The 13,280-nt window shown below is 33.3% G+C and overlaps 1 protein-coding gene across 1 annotated transcript; it reads left to right on the forward strand.

The window, feature by feature from the left end:
* The first annotated feature begins 6,630 nt into the window (after window positions 1-6,630).
* Window positions 6,631-11,550, forward strand: LOC139490453 (POTE ankyrin domain family member A-like). The gene is made up of 2 exons (XM_071277238.1): window positions 6,631-7,753; window positions 11,253-11,550. Exons 1-2 carry the CDS (start codon window positions 6,643-6,645, stop codon window positions 11,504-11,506), a joined length of 1,365 nt encoding a protein of 454 aa, XP_071133339.1. The 5' UTR covers window positions 6,631-6,642; the 3' UTR covers window positions 11,507-11,550.
* The last annotated feature ends 1,730 nt before the right edge of the window (window positions 11,551-13,280 follow it).

Raw genomic sequence — 13,280 nt, forward strand, 5'->3', positions numbered from 1 at the left:
GTGAACAAACTTGTGGCCACTATGGCTACTTTAAGTAAGCATTTTGAATCCCAAAAGGTTGACTTCGATAGAAAGATTGAGAACTTACAGAAGGAGATACAGAAAAGGCAATGGGGACACAGTATTGGACATACACCTGGTATTAAGTACTGTTGTTTTAAGAGAATTTGAAGGTTTTGTTTTACTATAGTTTGCACGCAAGCTGAATTCTGTAAATAATGATTATTTCAACCATTTTTTTGTGTTATACATGCATGCGCACAAGTCGCGCAACAACCAGTAATCTTCAGTATCAAGAAGTGTGTTGTATTACTAAAGAAGAATAACAGTCAATTCTTATTACTTTTAATCTTTAATATTTTCTTTAATTTAGTTGCTCTTACGTCATGTGGAGTTCATAGTAGCGTTGCTGTTAATAAAGACGGGATAATAGGATTTCCAAGAAAAATAATATCTGTTGGCGTCAAGCATGTTTCGTCCTATTTATCATCAGGAAAGTTTATTTGTGAACAAGCTGGTTTGTATCACGTTTCCGTTACCATCATGACGTCGAACAGTCATACCTACTATGAAGTGTGAAAAAACGGAGAAAAATAAATTAACTCAAAGCTGCTGGGACTATTACAATCTAATTAAAATATTGATCTCTTTGTATTACGTAATATGTAGTATAACGTAATCAGAGATCAATATTTCAATTAGATTGGGACTATTATACTATGTTAGTATAATAGTCCCAGAAAGCTGTTAGTCAAAGAATTCGCAAAGAATCCCTAACATTCTAAAAAAAAAAATTTTAAAAACAAGACCAGAACTCATTGAAAGATTAGTAGCAAGAAAAGTTGAACTCTGGCTCAAATGGTATTTTGTGTTATTGTCTTAATGTCTTATATTCACTGTAAATCTAAGTGTTAATAAATAGAACACTGCTTAAACGCTTTTTTGTAACACTTTTTGAACGTGTAATGGTGTTCCAAATGTTTACACTAGTGTTCACCAATTGAATGTGTGGTGTTCAGTTTTTAATGCCTTTGTGTTTCATTTTTGAACACTTGATGTTAGAGACCTTAACATTAGTGTTCAACGATTTAACGTGTCCGAATGTTCAAAATCTTAATACGTCGACGCGTTCAACAGCCATGTAACACTTTTTGAACACACAGAACATGTTTAAAAATCAAAATGTTAAGATTCAGAACACCAGACGTTTACATTCAGAACAGTTGACATAAGTTTTCAAAGTGATGGTGTTCAAATGTGGAACATGTTCTATTTTGAAGCGTACATAATTTTCCATAAGTACTAAACTTAATTAAACTGTTATAAAAACTATATTGAATCAGGCAAAATATAACAATAAAACATATTTTAACAAGTAATTCTTTATATAATCAAATGAGCATATATGTAAGAAAAGTACACAAGAATACCTTATTATATCACAAGTAACATTCAGTGAAATCACATACAGAATGTTTATAAACTGACTTAAATATATCACACATAATGATTTACCCCTAATGACAAGATAGTTGCTACATCATGTGTATCCTAACCAAAAAAGCATGTCAATGTGATAAGTAGATAGTTCATGATAAAGATATTTGTCACAATGAAAGTTTACTAAAGTTTGCAAATTCCAACAGTTCTTATACGATCACATACAATGTACGCTCCACTTTTCAGTGCATCTTCACTTAAAGCTATCAACTGGGTGGCATTTTATGTGTTGTTATCAACTTCCAATGTCAAATCCTCCACAACAAGCAATGTCTATGAGCTTATATATCCTGCAAAATAAAATTTAAAATTAATAACAGAGAGTTTTTCATAAAGCATCAAAAATGCAATGGTTTAATTTCGATATATACTAGAGTACAAATTGATATTCTATGTCAGTGAAATGCAAGTTTTGACATTATAAATTACAAAAGTCGATTTCTTAACCTAAGGTATACAGATATAGAAATGATAAACCCACATAAGCTATTAATATGCATATATTGTCATACCTTTTTTTACATCTTTCTATTTTCCAACACTTTATAGCATGCAGAAATGACCTTTGTGTGATTATTGGCTACCGGTTCCGAATTAAAACATTTCAATCTAACGATTCCTGCAAATAAAAAAAAACGAATGCATTTTCTAAGTCAAAAATGGTGTTCCAAATGTTTACACTAGTGTTCATCAATTGAATGCGTGGTGTTCAATTTTTAATGCCTGTGTGTTTCACTTTTGAACACTTAATGTTAGAGTTCTTAACACTTAGTGTTCATCACTTGAATATGTGGTATTCAGTTTTTAATGCCTTTGTGTTTCATTTTTGAACACTTGATGTTAGAGTTCTTAACACTTAGTGTTCAGCTAATATACGTGGATGTCAAAAATCATCATTTATTCTGTATAACAGACACACGATCACATATTGGTTATTCATCAGTTCAGGAAACCACCAGAACAAAGCTGACAGTTATTTACGCTTAACCTAAATCCTGTTCTTTAAGTCTTTTATGTTGAATATTGAAAATTTGGATATAACAGTTATGAATATTTGACAAATATATATCTGACATGAGAAAATAACAAGGAAGCCATCGAGCTACCTATGGAGATTATACTAATGACTTGTTACTCACTTCTTTCGTGTTCATGTGGGATAGAAGTCCATTCTCCAGTTCTCTTCCTTGTGTGTATCCATTCTTCGTTTAACCGCCTAAATCACCAGCCGATATCTGTTTCCGGTATTTGGTACCCTGGTATATTTTTTTTAACGTGAGGTGTTCAAAATTTCGAGCGATTTGAACACTGATTGAACATGTAATGTTTATAAACTGAACGGATCATGAAATAAGATAAACATCGACATATTTTTATTACGATATTATCATAACAGGCCTCATAGATATGCATAATTATGTCACTTATAAGTAAAACTAGTAATGATAATAAAATAAGTTCATAAACTATTATATATATGCCAGCTTTGAAGTTTAATATTTCACAATTACTTAAATATTAGTCAAACATTCACAAGATCATCACCATGCGTATACATTCATGTCTTTTAAATTAATTTCTTTGTAAATTTGCCAATAATTAGTAGAAAATCGGACAAACAACATTACTATCTTCTTTTTTAGATCAGAATTTGAACACCGTGTTCACTGCGTCTGAACACATATGTTAATATTTTTAACACAAACGTTAAAACTTTGAACACGTCTCTAAGCATGAACATATGACGTTATTTGGGAGCAGGAATTTCAAATGTTGAGAAATGTACATTGAATATTGATAAAGCAAAACAAAGATTTTCGTTACCTTGTAAGGTCAAAATCGATCATGCCCGCTTGGTTAGTACCTATATCCGATGTACTGATGATACACGGTGAGTTTGCGCATGTCCGGTGTGAACCAAGGCTCCGGGTTTAAGACTGTACTTTGACCTAGTATAATTATGCTTGTCAGTAACTTTTTATACATTGAGAGTTGTCTCATACCACATTTTCTTATCTATAAGTTAACTGTACTATATATTGACAAAAAAGTACTTCCAGTTTCGGATGTACTTTAGGCTGTTTTCACTTCTTTTCGATAATGGTCACGAAGATGGTAAAAGATAATTCCTTAACTTGATTTGTAATCGATTGCAACTCTCAAAATCATGAGAATGTCGTATACAATTTTGTTCAATTTTCAAGTTTTTCTGTGGGCTATTGATGTAAAGTAAACACTCTGTCCATAAGATAAGGAACCACAATAAAAGCTCAGTTCCTTTGCTTAATTCCGTTAAGCGTGAATTTAAGTAATTAATAAATTCCCCACATCCCTTCCTTTCAAATTAGATGGGAACAAATAAAGTATCAAAATAGGAACATAACATCACCTTCTTACTCTTTAACCTAGGGGAAAACTGACATACTAATCCTGGTATCATTGTGAAAAGTATTAAAAATAATCTTTATAAACCACCGACTTCCATGCAGGCTGTATGGTACCGTGAAGGCATTGTGTATTGTCAGTCTATAGGACACTTTTTATGCCCCACCTACGATAGTAGAGGGGCATTATGTTTTCTGGTCTGTGCGTCCGTTCGTCCGTCCGTCCGTTCGTCCGTCCGTCTGTCCCGCTTCGGGTTAAGGTTTTTGGTCAAGGTAGTTTTTGATGAAGTTGAAGTCCAATCAACTTGAAACTTAGTATACACTAAAACACACCCGTCATATCGCGGGTCCGTGACTGAATTAAAGTATATAATTATGCGCAAGCCTTATTTTAGTATTAGTATTGTCATCTGATAAAGTCATGCCGATTATAAGATACACAGTTTTCTCTGCTTTCAAATCTTTCTGTTTGAACCCGTCGAACTGGAACTTATCAATTATTGGTAATATTAATTATTTGGAAAACAAAAGGTCCTGGAATGGACGGTATTTTTTAATCAACATCATTGTCCTATATTAGTTATGAATAAAGTTGAATTCTTTGATTTGCTGTTTTACGTCATGCCCGCTAACAAATTGAAAACTGTACCTGTACGCCTTATTTTTAGTCACATATTTTTAGTATTCGTATTGTTATCTTAGAAAGTCTTACTGATCAAAATACTACAATAGGTAGCAATTTGACAATTTAGTAGTGTCAACCCTGTCCCTGTGATTATGACCCGTGTATCTAGCATATTAATCCTGAATACACCGTTTGGTGGTGCGCCTGTCAGATGCGGAACGTACAGATAAGGTAATCGGTAACAGGTGAATATATTATACTATTGGTATCGGTATCGGACTTGACCCGGAACTTCTTAATTATTGGCAATATTAATTGCGTGGAAAACAAAAGGGCCTAGAGTGGTGTAATTTTTAATCTACATCTTTGTACTATATTAGTTATATATAAAGTTGAATTCTTTGATTCGTCGTTTTTACGTGATGACGGCTGACAAATTGGACCTCGTAATTTTAGTATTATAGATGTTCCCTTTGATAAGATCATTCTAATTTTAATGCCAAATTAGAGAATTTATTCCAATTTCACGGTCCACTAAACATAGAAAATGATAGTGCGAGTGGGGCATCCGTGTACTGTGGACACATTCTTGTTTAACAAAGATTTAAGTTTGCCCGATAAATGAATCACTTTGGGGAAAAAACTGAAGTAAAGTTAGTAATTTTTATGCCCCACCTACGATAGTAGAGGGGTATTATGTTTTCTAGTCTGTTCGTTCGTCCGGCTGTCTTGTCCCGCTTCAGGTTAAAGTTTTTGGTCAAGGTAGTGTTTGATGAAGCTGAAGTTCAATCAACTTGAAACTTAGTACACATGTTGCTTATGTTATGAACTTTCTAATTTTAAAGCCAAATTAGACTCTTGACCACAATTTCATGGTTCACTGAACATAGAAAATGAAAGTGCGAGTTCCAGGTTAAAGTTTTTGGTCAAGGTAGTTTTTGATGAAGTTGAAGTCCAATCAACTTGAAACTTAGTACACATGTTCCCGATGGTATGATCTTTCTAGTTTTAATGCCAAATTAAAAAAAATACCCAATTTCACGGTCCTTTGAACATGGAAAATGATAGTGCGAGTGGGGCGGGGCATCTGTGTACTTTGAACATATTCTTGTTTTAAATCTATTGCGGCTGTGTTCATATTTTTGAAATAAGAATATATGCATTAAATTTGCAAAAGATGCACCATAAAATAGGGAAAATATTTCCTCATATTGACTTAAACTATCATATTTATAAAAAAAAAAAAAAAAAAAAAAAAAAAAATCCTTTCTTTGAAAATATCACATGCATTTGCTAGATATTCTGTCAAATTGTTATAATATAATCATATCGGCTGGCTAATTTCGCGCCTTTAAACTTTTCTATCACTTTGATATTTGTGAAAACGTCAATTACGATTTACAAAACACTTTATGAAACTTTGCCAAAAATATTGACGTTTCGGGGTTACATTGACTTTTTTAAAATATAGGGATATGCAATCACCTTTAACCGAGAAAAGAGACACTTGGGATGTATAATATATATCATAAAATTATATTCTTTAAATCATTTTGAACTATATTCTACCTTTTCAACCTACTTATGAACTATAAAAAAAAAATTACAAAAAATAAATATGTCTCCTTTGGCATTATTTGTAACTGATTATGTGTTGCCCCTAATATTTGGGTAAGAGAGAGAAGGGACGACAAATGAATTCATTATATATCTGACTTAATACAGATCTTTTTTTTACGGTTGTTGGAAAAGGGAAAATGTTTGTTTGACTCATACTTTTTTATTTTAACAAAAAAATAACATGGTAGAGTACAGCATATATAATTGTTTTGTTTGCTGCACCGTTATGATAACAGTTTACAGCTAAAATATAATAACTTAGTCGAGTTAATTAAAGTTTTTGACAGTTTTTAACAGCTGTCATGTGTAATTAAATGTCATTTCGATTTTTTTGGCATTTAATTTTTTGTTTGTCATTCCTCCCTCTTATAAACCAAGACTTGTGAAACACAGAAAAAAACTTTTTTTAATTAATAAAATTCATTTCATTTTGAGAAAGTTGAATTTAATACGATGTCTATTTGTTGTGTGGTGTAAACGTAAAACTTTTTAACTGCAGATTTTCGTTTTAAAATGGCTGGCCTGGCATTGCTAAAAGCAATATCTGCCGGACGACCTAGACAAGTTCGTCTGCTACTAGATTCTGGATGTTCAGCAGACGAGTCCGATGACTGTGGACAAACGTCATTAATAAGAACAATTTTTGTAGAAAATGAAGGATGTAGATTACAAATTTTGAAAATGTTACTGCGAAAAGGGACCGCCGTGAGTAAATCAGATATTGTAGGACGAAATGCACTTTCCTGGGCTTGTATTTACGGTCGAGATAAAGATGTGAACCTCCTTTTGGAAAACGCAGATCTTGACCTAGATTTGAATTATACCGATGTCAATGGGAATACCCCACTTTACCATGCAGTGTCGTCGGGTAACGCTGCAACTGTTAGATTAATGGTTATAGCCCTAACAAAATATGACATGAGTGTAGACGTTCCGGACTATATGGGATATTCGCCTCTCATGCATGCAGTTCGTTTGGGATATGACGTATGTGCGAGTATTTTAAAACAAAATGGTAGAGCAAAGGTCGGGGTCAATATGAAATACCCGAAGGATTTTGAAAGTGCTGAAAAATGGGCTGTTCATAGTTTGAGCGACAGAGGGAAGGCTGTATATAAAAATCCCAAATTTCCTGCGATATTGGAACCTGAAACGAAAAATAAAATAAGGTATAGGGAAAATCGTGCGAGTCGTAGTCGAGTAAAGATTCAGTACTCTTCAGAATCAGATGATGATTCTTCTTTGGACTCGTTCCCGTCAGATTCTTCATCCTGTGACAATGGTGGTTTTGATTTTCAACTAAAATCCTTCATGGGAAATTACCCGAAGACTGGACACATTCCATCATCAATTCTGGCAATAAGCCCAACGTCAAGCACGATCGTTAATGCATCTGAAGACGAATTCGACACATTTTCTTGTCCTTTAACCGAAAAGGAATTAACTACAAATATTATAGAAGATATGCCCACATTGTATGGACTAGTATCGGACCAAATGTCGAATTCATATCGTCTGCCAGCAAAGCCTTTGCCGATAACTCCTCTTCAGAAGATTACAAAAGATCCTACCATGTCATCGTTGATCACAGAGATCAGTAATGTGTCAAAGGGATCTAAGAAAGGCAAGTTTATTTATCGGTATAATTAGTTCATAACATACTGTTAGGTCAATTTTCAAATGTACTGATAAAACCGAGAATGCATCTATCTGTGTATTACATACTCATCATTCATCACAAAAAAAAACGACTTTTCTGAATAACATTATATATAAAGACGGATGGAGAGTTGTCTCATTGGCACTCATACCACATCTTCCTATATCTATATAGCAACGAAAAATACATGACTGGTAAATGACACATAATACAATTACAGTTTTATTACGTGTTAATCTCATATGTTAATTAAAACACAATAAAAAAAATCTGCCATATTGTCAATTCATTAAAGGAGGCAAAAATAGACACATGATTTAGAAAGTATAGGGTCAATAAAAAGGCAAGCCATGATACGAGCGAAACTGCTAACACATACTGTCGCTCAAAGTAGAAAAAAGGTTAAGAAACAGCGATCCCAAAATATTTTAAAAAACCTCTTAATAAGATTTAATTTCAATCGGCATTACACACTTCATTCAAAAGTGGGTTTTTTCTATCACTAGGAAAAAATATAATATCAAAGATTCGACCTATCCGACAAATTTATGTTGTAGAAACCTATATATGTGTGTAAAATCTGACATGCGAATCAGTGATCATACTTACTAACAAATGTTTATGAGAGGTATGGATGGGGTCCCTCATTTTTGTATTCTTGAATTTTTCGCTGTTTATTGTTTATCTTTGAGAATCAAGGCTACTCTGTAATTACTAAGTCTTCATAACTGTATTCTGGAAATTGTTCTTCTCTGTAACCAGTAAATTTTTATCCAATTCTTTAAATCTTGCAATTATTCTTTATATTTTAGCATCCCATTATTCTCTTTTTTTTGGGTCTAAATACATTATATGGGTCGTTTTCAAAAAATGTCGAATTTTCAGTACACCCATGCTAACTTTTTTATTTCTAATGGAAATTTCAGTTGTAATGGTTTAAATGAAAGCTTGTCGGATTTGTGATTCAGAACATTAATAATAAACACACCTTACATCTATTTTGATAAGATTAAACTGCATTTAAGACCCATTTTGGGGGTATTTGTCTGCGTACAGTGTCAGAAAAACACATTTCAAATGATTTTTTTGCGATTTTCTGATCGCCTTGATATCTGCAAAAGGGACTTTTTAAGAACGTTTAATATTACTCTAACGAAAAATCGTAGCTTCTATATCATTGTATGTAACATATTATCTACAAACTAAATTGAATCTGCGTACAGGAGGTTCATGTCTTTCCTGTTACCGCTACTTAAATCAGCCGTGAAAGTATTCTCCCTATGAATATTGAATCAGTCAGTGTTGATCTCAAAAGTGCAAAGTAATCTTTACATTTAAAACGCCTCGTTTCTTGAACGACAGTGTAGAGAAAAGAAATTTCAAGAAATTTAGTGAGAAAAATATAGCGTACTTTTTTTCATGTCTATGCTGTTACCACCAATTTTGATTAAATACACCAACAGTATACTTGTAAAAAGTGCAATAACGTGTTGGAAACCAAATTCACAATAGAAAAACGTAATCACTTCACCAAAGGGAGTAGTTATTTCACAACAGCAATCAAAAACGAAGAAATTTGTCTATCCTGTTATGTCTATCCTGTTACTATGGTTGCTATGGTTACAGTAACAGGATAGACAATTGTAGACAAAAACGTCGTTAATTTTTTTATCTTAACATATAGGTGCAAAACGAATGAAATATTTCGTTGTTTGAAGGCATCTTAAGGTTATAACGTATTAATCTTCCCAATTAAGCATTCGCAGGTGCAATACTGATATCGGTAACAGGATAGACAAAAAGGTAACAGGATAGACTTTTATATAGTAATATATCAGAAACGTACGTTCCTGTTACCAATGAAATATAGAGAAAAGTAAACTAACTTATGAGGGATTTACTTGATGTTGGGCTTATTTGAAAGGGTGAAAAAATGCCGAACAATATAAATTGCTATCTTAGACTTGCATTACTGGTGGTAATTTTTACAACCTTTGAAAACCAATTTTTAGAGGTATTTTTCAGTACAACCTTTTAAATTGGCAAATAATCTATTATATTACAGAATGAATATATATAGAAGTTTATTCTCTTGAAAACCATCTAATTGTCTACGTAAAACAAGCTTAACATTTTATCTAAACCTTTTCTTAATAACCCAAAATTTCTTTTAAAAATGGTAACAGGATAGACAAAATAATGTACCACCGATCAAAAAATGTTTCAACATATTTTTGTATGACATCATTAAGATTGCATCTTTTAATATGTTGTTCTTAAAGTACTGTTTGTTTTGATTTGCTTATGTAGAGGGTTGTTTGAACAAGTAACTTTTAATATTTTTTTCAATTTCAAAATTCGACATTTTTTGAAAATGACCCATATATATTATCATCTATTCTCTATATCTTTTTGCCTATTATTCTCTATTCTGTTAATCACACCTACACCATCTTTTATGGTAAGTGAATGAACAGGCGAGATTGCTTGATTTTTGTACCATACGGTATTATAAAGTAACAACTAATAGTGTTATAAATAAAATTTGTAATGAACAAAAATGTTCCAAAGTTTTTGTACCCTCGAGCCTCCTTAACTTGGTAAAAGTAAATCGTGTAGACCCCCACCTGGTTTACAGTTCGATAGACAATGTTTCCGAAACTTCCGTAGCAATCTTTGTGACTATTGTTGTTCGATACACATGTATGGGACCCTTGAGTTCCAAGAAAATTGAAGTTAACTGAAACAAAAACAATATACATGCCTATGCTAATGCATTACTACACAAACCAAAATGATAAATTAAACACGGCCACAAGTCTAGAACCTTTGGTCACTCAGTTCACGCTTGTTATATATCATGATATTTTATTTTTTTTAAGTTGGAGGATTTGCATAGAGTTGATTGCATTAAACCATTGATAGCTTTTGTTTTATTTAATCACAACTTTATATATATCTACATGGGGACCATTTAAATCTCATCATATATAGGCTGTCTATTGTTGAAGACTGTATTGTATATTGCACCCGATCTTTTTGATTATTTTATTCGTTCAGTTGCCAATCTAATTAAAAAACGATCTCTCATATCTCCCGTTTTCTGATTACCACACGACATGCCAGGGTCTTTGCTGATTTTAGTCACAAATTGTAACTCAAATCAATGCATGCAGAAAAGGGTACGTCCGCAATAAGACTGTATTGTATATTGCACCCGATCTTTTTGATTATTTTATTCGATCAGTTGCTGCCTCATTACCTAACGTATAACAACATCAGTATTCTCCCTTTATTCAAAATGCTTATCGATGTCTAAATTCACAGTTGACCACCTCCGGGTGAGGGATTTTCTCGCTGCGTTGAAGACCCATTGATGGCCTTCGACTGTTCTTTGGTCGGGTTGTTGTCTCTTTGACATATTCTCCATTTCCATTCTCAATTTTAGTCCTTTTTTTTACAGGGAAAAAGAATTTTGAATCACAGAAATGGTCAGCTTTGAAGAAAAACTTGCGCCTCAGTCGAGTCAAAAATGTTGACAAGAAAGAACTGACACCAAGAGATTTTCCATGCAGATCCTGCTCCGATGAAAGCCTGTCTGATACTGAGGACCTAAGGATTCCACATCAACACACCAAACAGTCTCAATTACCATCGATCCCAGCCAAAAGAGTTGGCCTTGTACACAATAAAGACGCAAACTATTCACTAATCTGATAACAATACGCTAATTTATATATAGAATAAATAAATTAATCTTTCACATTAATATTTATGTAGAGCTTGCTGTTTGGTGTAAGCCATGGTTCCGTTTTGAATGTGACGTTAAACACCAAAAAAAAACCCAATCAATCTCCTTTGTGCAAATTTTCAATTTTCATATAACTTTGTAAATGTTTTTTTTTATCTTCACAGAACGCCACAAAACATAGCTTGAATATAGCCGAAAACCCAAAATTATCCGTTTGGAAACGGTCAGTTTAATAAAAATGTCAAAGAAGATTATGTGTAAACCAGATCGATGACATATATACGTTAACAATTTATATAGGTCACCGTATGGCCTTTAACAATGAGCCAAAACCAATACCTTATAGTAAGCTTACAAAAAAAGAAACGACAATGGTGAAACAATTCAAACGAGATAACTAAAATATGTGCAAAATGTAAAAATTCCTTCCAAAATTTGTCTTTATAGTTTGCCTGATAAAACATTCCTGTTTTCAAAATTGTAATCAATGAAAACAGTTTTATATCATTCATGTTGGGGTATTTAAGACCGACTATACCGGATGGGTTATCTCATTGTTGAAGGCTTACGGTTGCCTCATACTTATCAGTGGCGGATCTAGAAATTTTCATAAGAGGGGGCCCACTGACTGCCTAAGGGGGGATTCCGTCACGCTTCAGTGATTCCCTATATAACCAACCAAAATTTTCTGAAAAAGGGGGAAGGGAGCCCGGGCACCCTGGTCCCCCTACACCCGCTTCTGCTTATACTTATATCCACTTCATTTGAACTTTGGGTGGATATTTGTTTTATTGGCTATCATACCACATCTACAAATGTTTCATGTTTATATGGTAATTAAGTCCTCTGTCCATGAAGTTAACAAACAGAAAATAAAATAACAAAATTGTAAAATCTCTCCTATTTTAAGTACATTTTAATGTTATTATTTTGTATTTATGTTGTATACATTTAAGTCTTGAAGGACCCGCCATAGGCTGTTACTATTTATGTTGTATACATTTAAGTCTTGAAGGACCCGCCATAGGCTGTTACTATTTATGTTGTATACATTTAAGTCTTGAAGGACCCGCCATAGGCTGTTACTATTTATGTTGTATACATTTAAGTCTTGAAGGACCCGCCATAGGCTGTTACTATTTATGTTGTATACATTTAAGTCTTGAAGGACCCGCCATAGGCTGTTACTATTTATGTTGTATACATTTAAGTCTTGAAGGACCCGCCATAGGCTGTTACTATTTATGTTGTATACATTTAAGTCTTGAAGGACCCGCCATAGGCTGTTACTATTTATGTTGTATACATTTAAGTCTTGAAGGACCCGCCATAGGCTGTTACTATTTATGTTGTATACATTTAAGTCTTGAAGGACCCGCCATAGGCTGTTACTATTTATGTTGTATACATTTAAGTCTTGAAGGACCCGCCATAGGCTGTTACTATTTTTGTTGTATACATTTAAGTCTTGAAGGACCTCCATAGGCTGTTACTATTTTTGTTGTATACATTTAAGTCTTGAAGGACCCGCCATAGGCTGTTACTATTTATGTTGTATACATTTAAGTCTTGAAGGACCCGCCATAGGCTGTTACTATTTATGTTGTATACATTTAAGTCTTGAAGGACCCGCCATAGGCTGTTACTATTTATGTTGTATACATTTAAGTCTTGAAGGACCCGCCATAGGCTGTTACTATTTATGTTGTATACATTTAAGTCTTGAAGGACCCGCCATAG

The sequence above is a fragment of the Mytilus edulis genome, chromosome 9, assembly GCF_963676685.1.
Source record: "Mytilus edulis chromosome 9, xbMytEdul2.2, whole genome shotgun sequence".
In the NCBI taxonomy this organism is placed as follows: Eukaryota; Metazoa; Mollusca; class Bivalvia; order Mytilida; family Mytilidae; genus Mytilus; species Mytilus edulis.

Coding starts and splice junctions, on each gene's coding strand:
- LOC139490453 (XM_071277238.1), top strand. CDS start 6,643: ATGGCTGGCCTGGCATTGCTAAAAGCAATATCTGCCGGACGACCTAGA. Junction 7,754..11,252: donor GTCAAAGGGATCTAAGAAAG/GCAAGTTTATTT, acceptor TTTTTTTTACAG/GGAAAAAGAATTTTGAATCA.